The 14,642-nt window shown below is 41.9% G+C and overlaps 2 protein-coding genes across 3 annotated transcripts in view; one reads left to right on the forward strand and one right to left on the reverse strand.

Annotated features, from left to right (window-relative positions):
• Positions 1-939: 939 nt before the first annotated feature.
• MALSU1 (mitochondrial assembly of ribosomal large subunit 1) lies at positions 940-5,943 on the forward strand. The gene is given in 5 exon segments (XM_048070287.2): positions 940-1,152; positions 2,078-2,250; positions 3,795-3,876; positions 5,200-5,345; positions 5,347-5,943. Coding segments are annotated over 5 exon segments (639 nt in total). The 5' UTR covers positions 940-968; the 3' UTR covers positions 5,401-5,943.
• A 2,909-nt stretch (positions 5,944-8,852) lies between these two features.
• The window catches only part of IGF2BP3 (insulin like growth factor 2 mRNA binding protein 3), a 111,052-nt gene continuing 105,262 nt past the window's right edge, over positions 8,853-14,642 (reverse strand). For both annotated transcript variants that reach the window (XM_066991829.1, XM_066991830.1), the window contains exons 14-16: positions 13,796-13,927; positions 12,386-12,499; positions 8,853-11,452 (exon numbers count right to left, since the gene is read on the reverse strand). In XM_066991829.1, coding sequence (XP_066847930.1) covers positions 11,351-11,452; positions 12,386-12,499; positions 13,796-13,927 — 348 coding nt within the window. In that variant the 3' untranslated portion in view covers positions 8,853-11,350. The remainder of the gene's footprint in view (positions 11,453-12,385; positions 12,500-13,795; positions 13,928-14,642) is intronic.

The following is a 14,642-nucleotide window of genomic DNA, read 5'->3' on the forward strand; positions in this document are numbered from 1 at the left end:
GGGATTTTTGGGTAGACCTGTGTGGGGCCTGGAGTTGGACTCGATGATCCTGGTGGGTCCCTTCCAACTCGCGATATTCTATGATTCTATGATTCTAATATGGATAGGTTTCAGGCATCCCCTTTGGAGAAATAACATCAAAGAATGACATCAAACATAAATGTACATGATCTTTAAAAACGACATTTTCAAACACGCCATCAAGAGAAACAGAAACATTAGTTGGGTAGCAAGTTTGTTTAAAAATGACTTAAAAATGAAGTACTGTTTCAAACAGCTTGCTTTGTTTGTCCTCCCCCTATTTGCTGAACACTTCTTATAGCACACAATTAAGAGATCCATCAGATTTAACATTCTTTTCTTACTAAAAGTATTTCTGAGATGAAACTAAGGCTAAAAAATACCAGCTCCTGAAGGGACTGTAAAGAAAGCAAACTATACATTGTAAGACACATCCAGATACCGTGGCCTCATAGTGAACACCTTCAGCCCTGTAGAGTTGAATTTATTTAAAACTAAAGCTTTTATCACTACAAGTGTTTGAATAACAAGATTATGCCTTTTAAGTTTTATAACCATTGTTATTATCATCACTTTGTGAGGGAAAAACAGAGCAGTAATTCTTTTGGCTATTTTTTTATGCGTCAGTGTAAATGCTCACATCTTCAGGAGGTTACCCCCAGTAAAAATAAGTGTATTTTTACCCCCCTAGTTTCCAGCCAGCTGCATCTTTTTTAGACCAAACTACAGCCGGCGCCCCAACCCTGAAGCGCCCCAAGGTTGGGTCGCCCCGACTCGAAGCCCGCCGCCCCCTCAGCCTCGAGGCGGCCGTTGCGCACGCGCCCAGCTGCGCCCCCCCCCCCCCCCGGACCGACAGCGGGACGAGCCAATGAGGTGCGAGGGCGGCCGCAGCGCTGGCCAATGGCTGTGCGGGGGCGGGCCGTGGCGGCGGAGGGCGGCCGGCGGGGATGTGGCGGGCGCTGCGCGGGGGGCGCCGCCTGCTGCGGCTGGGGGCACGGCCCCGCTCCGCTGCCGCCGCCCGCGGCCCGCGGCCGCTCCTCAGGCTGGCGGCGGGGGGTGGAGGAGGAGGAGGAGGAGGAGGAGGAGGAGGCAGAGCGCTGGGGGCGGCGGCGGAGCAGCGGCGGGCGGCAGGTAGGGCCCGCTGGGGGCGGCCGGGGCAGGCGGGCGCTGCCCCCCGTGCCTGGGGACCGCCGCCGCCATTTTGTGCTCGGGCCCCTCGGCAGGGGGTCGGGGGCAGCCCTTGGCCGCGCTGCTGGGCTGGGGGGAGGTTCGGGTTGGGAACGAGGAGACATTTCTTCTCAGAAAGAGCAGTCAGGCAGTGGGACGGGTTGCCCAGGGAGGTGGTGGAGTGGCCGTCCCTGGGGGTGTTTAAGGAAAGGTTGGACGTGGTGCTTGGGGACATGGTTTAGTGGGTGACAGTGGTGGTAGGGGGACGGTTGGACCAGATGATCTTGGAGATCTCGTCCAACCTTAATGATTCTATGGCAGAGCAGGCTAGAGAACTAAAGTAAATAAAAATAAAGAAGAGGCTGTCCACTGCATCACATCAGCTCCATTTTTGGTATATTGATCCCATCTACTTAAGATTTTAGAGTACTTTCATCACCACATATTATCACGGGCCTATTGGGGCCTGTTGACAAGCATTGTTTTGAAATATTTTTAATGTGCTTGAAATGAACATCTGTTGAAGTACTTAGGTTTCATTCATCTTAATCGTCACGTGTCTGATGATAGTATTGACTCTAATATGTACGAATAAAGAGAACTAAGTAAGTTACCTAAAAGAAACCTGGATGTTTGCTAACTGCTCTGTCTAGTTATAGAGCATTATTTACAAGGAGAGTGCTTAGTACTCAGGTTTGATGATTTTAAAAAATGGCTTTTAAAAGTCTTCCACATTGGATTGTCAGTACAAACCAAACTTCACAGTGAGTGGCTAGCTTAGGCTATAATTTAGTTCATTGCCGTTTTGTGTTTTTAATAACTTTCAGAGTGGTTGATGCTTGCAATTTAAGAGAGAAATTACTACTCTCTTATTCTTTTTCTGTTCCAGATACTGCAAAGTTCAACATTGACTTTGTTGTAGCTCTGCTGAGGCAAGAAAATGCGAAAGACATCTGTGTCATCCAAGTACCTCCAGAAATAAAATACTGTAACTATTTTATAGTTGTGAGTGGATCTTCAACACGACATCTCCATGCAATGGCACATTATATGATGAAAATGGTAAGACAGTTCCCACTGCCCTCCCTAGGTTTTTAGGATTCGTTTTAGGAGGAGACACTCTGAAAGTAATTTCCCTAGGTTTGCAGGTATACAGATGTACCAGGTAAGATGAAACTAATTATCCTTATGTCATTTAGTTCTAAATACACCTACCAACTAACTGTACTTTTCTCCTATAGTGACGGTACTCGATATGTAGAGATTATAATTTAAAAATAGCCCTCTCCGTATTTAGAACACTGGTGACAGTAGCACAGTTTGGTGGCTAGGACGAGAGCATCCATCAGTGATGGAAATGGTGCTGCTGACTTGTGTCCGTGTCTGACTTCTGTCCAGCAAACTTCATAGCTATTACCACTCACTCTAAAGAGAGAGATGGTCTTGCTTTTCAGTGCCTTTCTGAGCAGGTGAGGGGAATTTATTGTTCTCTGAAGGAATTTATGCACCTTTGCAAACTAAAATTGTGCCTCAAGTTAGAAGTTGCATTAGTGTGATCTGAATATAAGTGTTTAATATGTACTCTATTGCTTGCATAAATTGCTAGTCTTAAATCAATAGCCCTTCTTCTCCCCCAGACCAGGATAGATCAGTGAATACTCCCCAACTCTGCAAAAATGCCTGTGCACTACAACAGTGTGCTCCCTCTGGTGGCTGCAAGAACATCTCTGTAAGTGCAGAGCCTCTGGGGAGAGACACAGGTCTTCCTGTGCTTCCTAAGAAACTGGGAAGCTTGGCCAAGTACTCACGAGTGGCAGAGCTTGCCTGGCATTGAGAGTTTTGTAGACAAAAGTAAGGTGAAGCATAAGATGTGAAGTATAGCAGATGCTGGGGCAGCTGGCTGGCTTTACTCTTACAGTACTTAAAATGTCACGGTAATGGCAAACTACACAGCCAACTACCTACCTTGTCCCAGCTGAGATTTTGCAGTCCTGCTTTTAATTTCTCCCATTTCCTCTATCACAGTAATTCATAGCCTGTAAATCTGTATGCCAGCTGTATTTTCTCCATCTTGCAATGAGTGTTCAGAGCCCGCTCTCGAGGGGCAGGAGGCTTGTTTGAACGCCTTCCTCATAACACCAGGTCAAACTTGTTTTCTCCCCACCTCCCCTTTGCCACTGGGCATCTCCATTTCTGCATCCTTAGCTAGCCAGCAGAAAACACCTAAAGGTATCTGAAAGGAAGCAAATCTTGATGGTAATGGAAGTTACGGGGAACCTATACCTGAAAGACTACTTTATTGCTAAGTAACTATATTCAGTATTCATCTCAGAAAATGGCCACCCAAAACTCATGGGTAACTATGGGAATTCTGAGTACTGGAACTCTGATAATAAGTCTGGTAGTAAATCCCACTGATAGATATGTACTTATTTTCCAGAGCTGCAGCTGTATATGCAGCCCTCAGAAGCAGCATTGAGTTATCTATCCCATTTCAGATTTAAAACAACACTCAACAACTTGAGAAAGTCAGGTTTATCTGTTAGGTTTGAATGCTTTTAAATAAACGTGAAGTATTTCACTTCCTGCTGTTGCTTCTCTCCCAGTACAAGCATCAGAAAGAAGACACTGATCCTCATGCTCAGATTGAAGGGAAAGAGACGGATGACTGGCTGTGCATTGATTTTGGTAAATATTTGTGGATCTGACCTATATGAAGTTCTGCATGGGCCCTTTGTTGAGGGAAACATCTCACTCTGAGCCCTGGTTGCTGTGGAGAGTTGACAACAGTCTGCTGTTCTGGAATTCTGGTTGTTTTTATTGCTTGAACTCATTGAGCTACTAAATTAATTTTCTCTAAAATCATGGGCACTGAAAAGAAAGTAGAAGCTGCTCTTCAGTGGCTAAAACGGGTCTTTATAACTTGAAGATAACAGTAGCAAGAGAAAAGCTACTTCAGTAAATTTTCTCAAGTTTATACGATCTCTGGGCGAGCAGGGGCTCTCTGTACGTTTCCTTAATCATGAGCTGTTGAACAGACTTTGCAACTGTCCAGGTCATACCATGGCACTGGGTAAAACCACAGTCCTAAAGAAACCGAGTTCAGTTCCTTGTTCTTCACGTGCGAAACTCTACATAAAGACTTTACCTTCAGAAAGCGTTTCACCTTCGCCACTGTCTCTGTAATCTCACCCTCTGAAAGAGAGAACGTGAGTGGGCGAGGAGGCAGTGCAGTGATGAGGCCTCCGTTACTTTACTGTTTATGATTTTTGGTAATCATAAACTGAAAACTAATTGCATTTGAAGGGCATAACTACAAAGTACACTGCAATTAGTTTTACTACTGTTTTAACAGACTTAATGAAACCCTGTAAGGAAAATCATAATACAATTAGCTGGTGAGGCTCTGTCAAAGTTTAAGCCTGTTTCACATTAAAAAACACCTGAGAAGCAGGGAGACACACCTAAGGAAGACTAATGGGCTATAGCTGCTTGTCATCTGTAATGGAGGAAAGCTGAGAGTCTACCTGTAACTGTGGAGAAGGGCTTCTTTCAGGTAAAAATTCCTTCAGCTTATGACTTCTAGGGGACAGAAAGGGGGCAACTTCTTTAGTCTCAAGTGTTATGATACTGTTTTAAGTCAGAATATTGTCCTTCTTGTTCTCCTGGCTGTAGTCTTGCACTGTTTGGGAGGAATGACCAGTTCCTATCTATCTTCATGAACAAGAATCACCAACTGAAGAAGAGCCCTCCATCAGCTGACCTGTTCCATCTAGCCAGAGTAGGGTTGGAGGGCTCAAACTCTTTGTACAGCTGGAAGCACAGTTGTGCTTTACAGTTCATTAATACAGAAAACTAAGTTTCACTGCTTTTAGGTTACTAAATTCAGCATACTTACCCCACCCTATTGAGTTAAAGCCTGTATGTGAATATTTTCAGACTTACCTGAAGGATTGCCCAGAACAGTTCACTTCCTACTGCTCAGCTGTTGCGAATTTCTGTTCCGTGCAGGTAGCATAGTGATGCACTTCATGCTGCCGGAGACACGCGAGACTTACGAACTGGAGAAGTTATGGACTCTGGGTTCCTACGATGACCAGTTAACACAGATGACTCCACAGTCACTGCCAGAAGACTTCATTCTTGGGCTGACTTCCCAACAGCAGTGGGAAGCGCCACCATCTTGTGACAAGAACTGAATGCAGCTGCTGAGGTGGCGAGTAGAAAGAGAAATGAGTGTGCCTTAACAGACATGAGAGGCATGCAGGCTTCAGTGCTGACTCAGCTGTCAGTGCAGTTGATCAGCACAAAACAGTGTATTTACTGGACGTGCCTCAGTAAATTGTTGAAGGAGCTACCAGAACACGATAAAGAAGGAACCGTATCACAAGGGAGCTTCTTGGGAGAGTCACTCCCTCACTGGAGTTTTAAATAGAAGTCTCTTCCCTGCTCCGTTGCAGCTTGCCCTGAAGCTCAGGCATAGCCTCTACACTGATCATTTTCCTAGTACCTCTGAAAGGCCTGCCCATAGTGGCAGTGCACGTGAAGTTCCTGTGAAAAGGCTGGAGTGCTGCAAGGTGAAACATGAAATACATAGTACAGTTTAGATGCGGTTTGTATTAAGCCAGTTGCTTCTGGTCATAATGAAGCAAATCATGTGCTGAGTTGAAGGAGGAGAGCAAACGTAATGGCATTACTGAGCGCATAAAAGCTAAGAGCAGCAGTGACAAATAAATGTGTCTTGAATTAACAGAACAGTAAGTCACTTCTTCAGCCAAGGCCAATCTGTTTTTAATAATAATAATAAACTGAAGAGCTTGAGCTCTGTGCCTTCATATTAAAACACGCAGCTTACTTTAAGTGTGCTACTGGCCCATCTCTGGGCTGTCCTCTCACCTAGTTTCTGGAAAAAGCAATGAGGCAAAGGTGCTATGGCAGCGTAAACCTTCAGCCCCTTTGAGGTGGGGGAAAGATCTGCAGGAAGCCCTTAGCACTCGGCGTTACTTGCTGTTAGGCAGTTCAGCAGTAGTTAGAAGAGCTTCAAGTTGGTAACAAAACTTGCCTTTATGTAAAAGATGTTTTTTCCCCACTACAGGACAGAGCTGTCGGTACAGTAGAATATCTTCCTTGAAATTGGCCCTGCCATGCATCAGGAAGGAGCAGCAGTGGATGCTGAGGGTAGTCACCTTTTACCCCATAGCCTGCTACGCAGCAGCTGCTGGTTGCAGTGCTCAGAGAAAGTTTTTTGGTTTTGTTTTTGTTTATTTTTTGGGGGGGGGGGTTGGGGGTGGACTAGGCTTTGTTTGTAAACAAAGAACATCCTCTGCCTCATTTCAGCCTGGTTATGTTACCCTCCTGTATCCAGCCTCTTCCTTCAGGAAAAACTGCCTCTGAATTCATCTGCTTTCTGATAGAAGGCAGCAGATAGTTCTCCAAATTAAACAAGGAACACTTATTAATGCAGTTAAACAACGCAGATGAAACATATTTGACCACAAATTAAAGGTGGTTGCAGTAAACTCGCCTGCAAAAGCTTTGCAAAACACTTCACTATACTTTACAATAAGTAACCTACAGAGAGGAAAGATAACATTGTCTCTCCTATAGAGAGACAGGTTCTGTATCTGGCATTACCTCCCAGAAGAGATGTGGACCATTCCCCGAAATCATTTACCTCTTGCTGCTGCTACTGAAGATATGCACTGCTGGATGAGTAGAGGCAGATGCGGCATTACAGCATCATGCCATTATACATACCTACTATACCTTACGTTTAGTAACCAGAACTACACGCAGCATACTGTCTCTCAAAGAGAATGGTAACAACAGGAGAGTCTAGAAAAGAACAGTAAAGGGTAGGGAATGGCTGCTGTGGGAACGGACAAGGACTTTTTTTGTGTCTGTCATCCCTTTCCAACTGTAAAAGTCAAAATGAGACAACAAGCACTGAACTATATGAAGAGTGTAACTGAATTTACTGTCAAAGCATATTGTGAAAACGAGTTAGTTGAAACAGTCACTGGTTGCTATTAATCAGAATTTCCAGCTCAGGAAAAGCACTTCCTCACCCCTCACTTAGAAGAAACTCCCATAATTTGTACCACCCTACTGCAGTGCCCCAGCCAGGTTACCAGCCAGACTTGCTGAGGACCTTGGAATTAACAGAGATGGTCTGGCTGGTCACCACTGTGCAACACTAAGCCCATTTGGAAAGAGAAACAGTTGGGGCGGTTCAGCTCCATGGAGTTGAGTTCAGCTCCATGAAGTTGAGTCTTGTGTAAAATTATTTTAAAAATTGAAGTAGTTGGTCCAGGGAAGCTATAGATTCATCATTCAGTCCTCTTGGAAAGGTGCATGCAGGATCTCTTGATGATGGGATGAACAGGAGAAAGAAGTTCCAATGCGAAACTTGTCATATTACAAGATTTCCTGTGCTGCATTTGAGTAACTTGGGTATCAAGCAGTGTTTGCGTCCATAAATTGAGCTAACATTTGTTACAGCCCAGCTTGAGTGCTTACCCCATGATTTCTTACATTCATTTAAAAATCCCGTGCCCTAGTACCACGTTGAGACTGTGTTGTCCTGCACAGCATACATGCTTCATTTAACGGAAGCTAACACAAAGAGCGCATGCCTTTGAAATAGCAGCTTAAGAATAAAAGCTTTGGAAGGTTAGAAGCGAATAAAAGCATCATGATTAAGCAAATGCTTAAGAACAGTCAGGGGTTGAGCTATCACAAATGCACCAGCGATACAGAGGAAGGCTCAACTTATGTTGCTCAAAGGGCAGGGATGCCAGTTCTGAGAAGGTTTCTCAATATCAGCATGGGAAAACGAGCTGGAGCACCCTGTGAAGTGCAGAACCATACAGCGTGTCATCAACTATACATCATTCCTTCAACTCCCTCCTTTCAATGGTCAGTCCCTTTCAGTGAGCTGTGAGGACAAGTAGGAGGGTGCAAGAGTTGGGAAAACAAGCCTGGTTTTTCATTCCACTTTAAATGGTAGTTATATTATTGGTGAACACAACCCCGGTTCCCCAAATCCCTCCAACTCTGCCTAAAGCATTCACAGTTATGTATCTAAATCAAGAGGAGATGCCACCTCCCTGGCAGCTGGGGGGTGTTTGAGGGTGGTAGGAGCAAGATGCAAGTTACCGCATTTGCTCACTGTGGCTGGTTCTGCCTATCCACGCTCCTAAGGCCATGTTCCTTCCACAGCTGCACCACACGGAGCACCAAAGTAAAGACTGCGTCAAAAGCAGCCAAAAGCTTTTGACTACAATTCAGATCTCGCTTCAAACCTGTTAAACGATTCCTTCACGTTTGCCCTTGGTCACGACTTGAGCACACGTTCCTTCCAGAGCAACCCAACCCAACTCGTCTGCACGAGACGAGCCGTGAGCTAAGGATTGTTGTACAGACCGCGTAGTGTTGGTATATGAAAAGGAGAAGACGAATTACAAGCCACAGAAGTCACTGCTTGTACTGGAAAGCGCAGACATCGTAACCTGGCTGCTGGATGCCTGTGGGTGACTGTTCATTCCTCCTCGGTTATTACTACAGACAGAAAACCAACCTGATCAAAGCACCACAAATACTTAGCGCAGTCAGTCATTATGCCTCATTAGTTTAAGAAAACACCACACAACTTTATCTGATGATAGGAGTTAAACTCTTTATTCCATTCAGAGGCATCTGGCAAGTGGAGCTGCATTGGGGGGCACATTACAGATGAAAAATGATCCATACCTTGTGGATATTGAAATCATTTACAGTATTTACTTTCTAGCTATTCCCAAATACTCCAAATTACCAAGTCTCAATTGAAAAGAAAAACATGATTTACCATACTAAGTCTAGAAATTTAAGAGATATGACAGTATTTAAATCAGTAGATGTAAATGCAGCGCCTATTTGTAAAGTAATTTTTTATGGAAAATAATGAAGTCAAATCCTTCTCAAATGTTAAGAAAGGAATGTCAGACTGACTTAAGCCTCAACAAAAATTAAAATGCTATGACTTTTCATACTTCAGTAATTTTAAATTCATTGTAAGAAAAAAAATTATCCTAAAGGCTAGATGAAGGTCACTGTCAAAAAAGGAAAAGAAATTCATTTTTCTTTGCTAAATCTACAACATAAGTTTGTGGTTTTTAAACCAATTAGTAAAGAAGAGATGCAGGAAAAACACTTCAGACCATTTTCAAAATTATCTAATCTGTACAACAATGATCTTTGGGAAAATTATCTAGTCTATGTAGTAATGCCTCTATTTCAACATGAACCTAAGAGGTAGATAACAAAATGATGAAACAAATGTTTTTGCTCGTTGTGCCCCTCAAATCAGTGCAGCATGGTGATTCTGATCATCTCATGCACAAAAAACATCACAAAAAAAGGTTCAGAGGTAATAGCATGGCTCTGTCGACCACACACATACAGGCGCGCACGCGCACACACACACACACAGCAGTCTTTATGCACCATGTGTTGCCACATTTTTTTTTTTAAACTGAGGTAGACTGAAGTTTATTGTAGAAACTTGAATGTGTCACTATTACCACAATCATCATTCAAATTACATTCGGAAATTAAAAAATTTGGTAACTTTCCTGTTATCCCTGCCTTTTGACATTTTTTTCCTCTAATGGTTGGTTGCAGAACGTGCATAAATCCTGCTGCATCTATTATAAGCCAGGCTAGAGAGGTTGTTGTTTTGTTTGTTTTTTTTTTTCTTGTAATAGTTTTCAAAACCTTCAAAGTGGCTTAGTGTGGCCCATAACAGCGGCTGGATATGTAAACTTAGCCTTTCATTATCTTTCAACGTGATCAAACACTGTTTGACCTTCCCCCATCGTGGTAACTGAAAGCAGTATGATGTGATCTGCAGACAGCAGAGACCCCCGCGGCCTCAAATACGCTCTAGCAGATCGAGTGTTCTATCAAACTGAAGATGAAGCTTGCTCTTTGAACAAAATGGCAAAGTCCAAATGGGCTGCAAATGGTTAAATGTAGCATTATTAGGTAGTGATGGTCAAAGGCACAAAGGGTTCATGCATTCAATCAAGTAGCACAAAAAAAAAATTCAGCCTCTTGCAGCCTTCTAAATTTTTCCCCCAACCCCAGCCTCTTGCCATCACTTCCTTGTCCTGTTCCCAAAAAAGTACCGTCACAAACTTTTTCATCCCATCTTAAAAGAAAACTAAACGGCATTGCTGCTATCAGAATGTTGGCATCATTCACTATCTTTTGAACATTCACTGAATTTTTTTTTAAACAAATGATGGTGTTGAAGCCCTCAGAAAATCTGAGGCTATGTTTTTTTTACCCACCTTACTCCCATCAGCCAGCAGCTAGAAGTGCTCTACTATATTTTCCCCGATAAGTCTGTAGTACTCCTGGCTGGTGGCTGATCAAATTTTAATTTTTTTTAAAAAAATAAAATGCTCAAGAACTATTAGCTTTATAAAGTATACAAAATACCAAAAAAAAGCAAAAAAGGAACAATTTCTCATTGAGGTACTAAATGCCTGAGGTAGTTTAGTAAAATGCATATTTATCTTTTTATGCCCTGGCCAACACCATTCAACACTTCCCTTAGGTTATTCATGGCAGTGTTATGTAAAAATGCAACCAAATTCTTTTTAAAAAATGCCACTTGTTTCAACGTTGGGACTAACACTTAAACTCTTGTCGATACCCTTGCTCTAACCCTAGCCCACCCACAATCCCACCCTCCAAATGTGTTTCTTCTTTTACAACTGGACCTATGAGAGCAATGCCTTTTCTTTTTTTCCTTTTTTCTTTTTTTTTTTTTAACCAGTGAACTCAGAAGAGAAAGCTTCATTAAACCAAGTTCTAAAATTGTTGGGGAATAATAAGAACAATAAAAAAGACTAACGAGTTTATGTTAAATTGTGAGAATAGAACAAAAGGGAAGTGAAGGGGTCCTTATTTTAAAGCTGGGTTTCAAAAGTTTGAGAGAGCCTAAAGAATACATTCTCAGAGACAGCGTTCAACGGTTGCCTGGTCCTCGAACAGGTGATTGGCTTGGTGGATCTTCTGCATATAACTTCAACAGGTGCTCACCACCCGTCTCTCTGTTGCACAGTCTGTCTTTGGTCTGGCATCTGTCTCTGATGGGCCATTTCCTAAACCTTTATTTCCGTCTTGGCTGAGGCTGTCCGCTTTGCAATGTTTTTTGCTGTTGCTGCTGCCTTCTTACCTGAGCCAGTATTTCCTGAATTTTTCTCTGAGCAAGCTGAAGGATATAAAGAAGAAACAACGCATGATGATGCCATGCTGCTTATAACAGACTCTGTAGATGCTACTGGGATACAGAAAACACGGAATAACTAAGTCCCTACTACTCACTGATTACTCACTAGATAAAATACACTTTGGTTAGTCATAATGTAGTCCCAAAGCACAACTTATTTTAAACTTCTCTACTTTTTCCACCTGCAACAACTACCTGCACAGTCAGTTTTTCCATCTGTAATATACAAAGCATGAGCATAGGAAGATGACTACCAACAAGACTAACTGAAGTTTCAGCCTAATTTAATTTTATTCCCTGGAGATAGTATTTTTTATTTATAGGAACCGCTGCTTCACTGGAGAGCGAACTAATTTTTCCATACACAGATTCCAGGAGGTTTTACGTTTTACAGAACTCACCAGCCTTCCCCATCTCATTTCTAAACTACAAGGCACCTGCAGCAACATGACAAAGGAATCAATCTGAACTACAAGTTCGGTGACGGAAGGAGTCTTGTAATCCTTTTCTTTATGGCATTAAATCAACAGATCAGGAGACATGGACAGATGGTACATATATGTGCATTTCTTGCCAGGTTCTACGAGATGGCTTACGCCCCTCTTTCATCTGCACCTTCAGTCCCATCACAACCTGGGTTTTCTTTTGCTTTGAAAGTTTTAACAGTGCCAGAGCCTAAACACGTCAATAGGACACTTGAAAGAAGATTGTTTTATGTATTTGAGAGCACAAAATTGCTATAAATCTTTCTCATAGGCACGAGGAAAATTTGTTCAGCAAGGCAACTAGAGAAGCCTGGCAAGCAGTGCTTTCTGTATCCTGAACAAGTGTCTTCCATCCCTTGGCTCTGCACACGGACAGAGAAGACAGACCATGGAAACAACAGGGCAATGTAGACATAATTTCCAGTCCTACCTGGCATGCATAGAAGTGACCAGTTATTTTCACAACCACCTGATCATTTTCATCAGGTGTCTGGTCACGAGGGACTACAACTTCTGCACTTGTCAAGTTTTGAAGCTCATTTACCTATAAATAGATAGAAGAAGTCAGATAATCTTGAACCACCAAATATCCCACAACATGCCAACCTCAAACATGCTGCAGGCCATAGAAACATCCTCTAAATTATGCCTAAAAAAAGAAACCCACTACAGAAAGCATCTTCATGCAGCAGTGTACTTTGCAAGATGAGCCTCGTCTCTCTAACATAAATTAGCACCAAGTTCTCTAGGTTTGTAGAAGTGCTTTAGAGACCAAATACAACACACAGAAGGTGTTAAATACACCACTTAAAAAAGCAGATAGATGCCACAGTGTTTGCAATTGAGTTTACAAGTCTAAGGTCAGAAAACTCGTATAATGTATAATGTAAGGAAGAACGAATGTAGAAATATTTATAAAAACAGCTTCCACAAGATGGAGAACGATAAACAGAACAATGAGAAGCATCCAAACTATTTTCAGTAGCCCATCAGCTTCTGTATTGTCCGATTTACACTCCTTTTGTTTTAGAAATGCATAGCATTATATAATCCAAAAGTATTCTGCACAGCCAATTTTTCTAAGATTTTAATCCTTTAATCTCTTACTACTGCGAGTAATAAGGAAGTCCATGTTGCCTCCTGACACACAACTTCAATACCCCATTGTACTCAAGGATAGCGACCCAAGACTGAACCGTTTCTTTGCTAATATCAACTAGCTCCTGATTAACAAGCATATGGAAAATACGGGAGTACCAGCACACTTGCAGGGCTGAAGATCTCAGTTGTATTATTTTATGCAACAAACTGATCTGAAGGGATGCCATTAGTTAAGACAGAGCAAATCACTTTCTTTGTTGTTTTTGTCATATTGAACGTGTCCTAATTTTCTACCACTTCACAAGTTACGCTTTCACTCATTTCAGGACAGAAATGCCACCTTTGCACACACTGGATTTGATTTGATTTAAATCAAATGAGGTCAGTAACTATTTCCCCCAGATTTGACACAAGGTAAGGTTCAAAGAAAGTGGTCTTAAGTGGGAATATAATGGAAGAAAGTGGGAATATAATGGAAGAACAACATTTCTATTAATAAAAGCCCTACAGATCTGACTGCAACTTTTTTTTCCACTTTTTAAATTAAATACATCATTCTGTGAGATTCTCTTGAGACAATAGAAAGCTTAACAAATACAACAAAGAAAATAACACCAGCTTTAACGTAACTTCAAAGGATTAGTTATTAGTTAGCTAAATCTTTAAAGTCTTATGTGTATATATACAATGAAATAAGAAACATAACTGATTAACACTACGTTTTATTCTAGCTACTTACTGTTTTGCCTCCTTTACCAATAACTCTACCAGCAGCATAGGATGGCACTTTTATATGAGCCTCAAGTTTCACTTCTTCTTTAGGTCCAAAGAAATTTTCTTCTTTAAGTTTTCCATAGATTCTCCCTTGAGCCTGCAGAAGTGTTTCCAGTTAAAGAATGCGCTTACTGAAATCTAGTTAACTTCAAAGAAATTCTACAGAAAGCAGCGTTTTCAATGCACAACCCCAACAAGCCATTTTCCCCAATAAATGCAATAGCTAGCAATAGCTACTTTCCTAAAGTATGTCTTTGTACCAAACTAGGAAGCAGTGCTGTACAACCTTAAAAATTGCATGACAAACCAGTGAATCAAAGAACGATTTTAAAAAGATCATTATTACTCTATTTTTCAGTAGAAATGTTGCTTTTAAAATAGGCTATTACATCTCTATAGAGGTAAAGAGTAGTAGAGAGAAGAACCGTCTGGCTGAAGCTTTTTTATTACACCCAGAAGCACAGAATGCAGTTAATTGGCTCAGAAACCCACCCCCCCCCTTTTTTTTTTTTTAAGAGATGCTAAACTAAAAAAAAAAGTCATGGGACAAAGACTTCACTTACAGCAAGCTCTTTAGTTTTACACTCAATTACAACGTATTGTTTAAAAAAACAAATAAATCAGCTAGCTCGATCTTCTGAAGTGGAAAATTAAAGCTGTCTAGATCTAAATGGCACCATGGGAACAGGATCACTCCAGCCTGCACACAGTTGCCTTTTCTGGGGAATATGCAAGTGCCAGGTAGCAAGAAGGATGTCCACTGAGACTAAGCCACTGAATCTCGCTGATCTTTAAAAGGCATTTATTTCCTC

Source organism: Anser cygnoides, chromosome 2, assembly GCF_040182565.1.
Source record: "Anser cygnoides isolate HZ-2024a breed goose chromosome 2, Taihu_goose_T2T_genome, whole genome shotgun sequence".
NCBI classification, from domain to species: domain Eukaryota; kingdom Metazoa; phylum Chordata; class Aves; order Anseriformes; family Anatidae; genus Anser; species Anser cygnoides.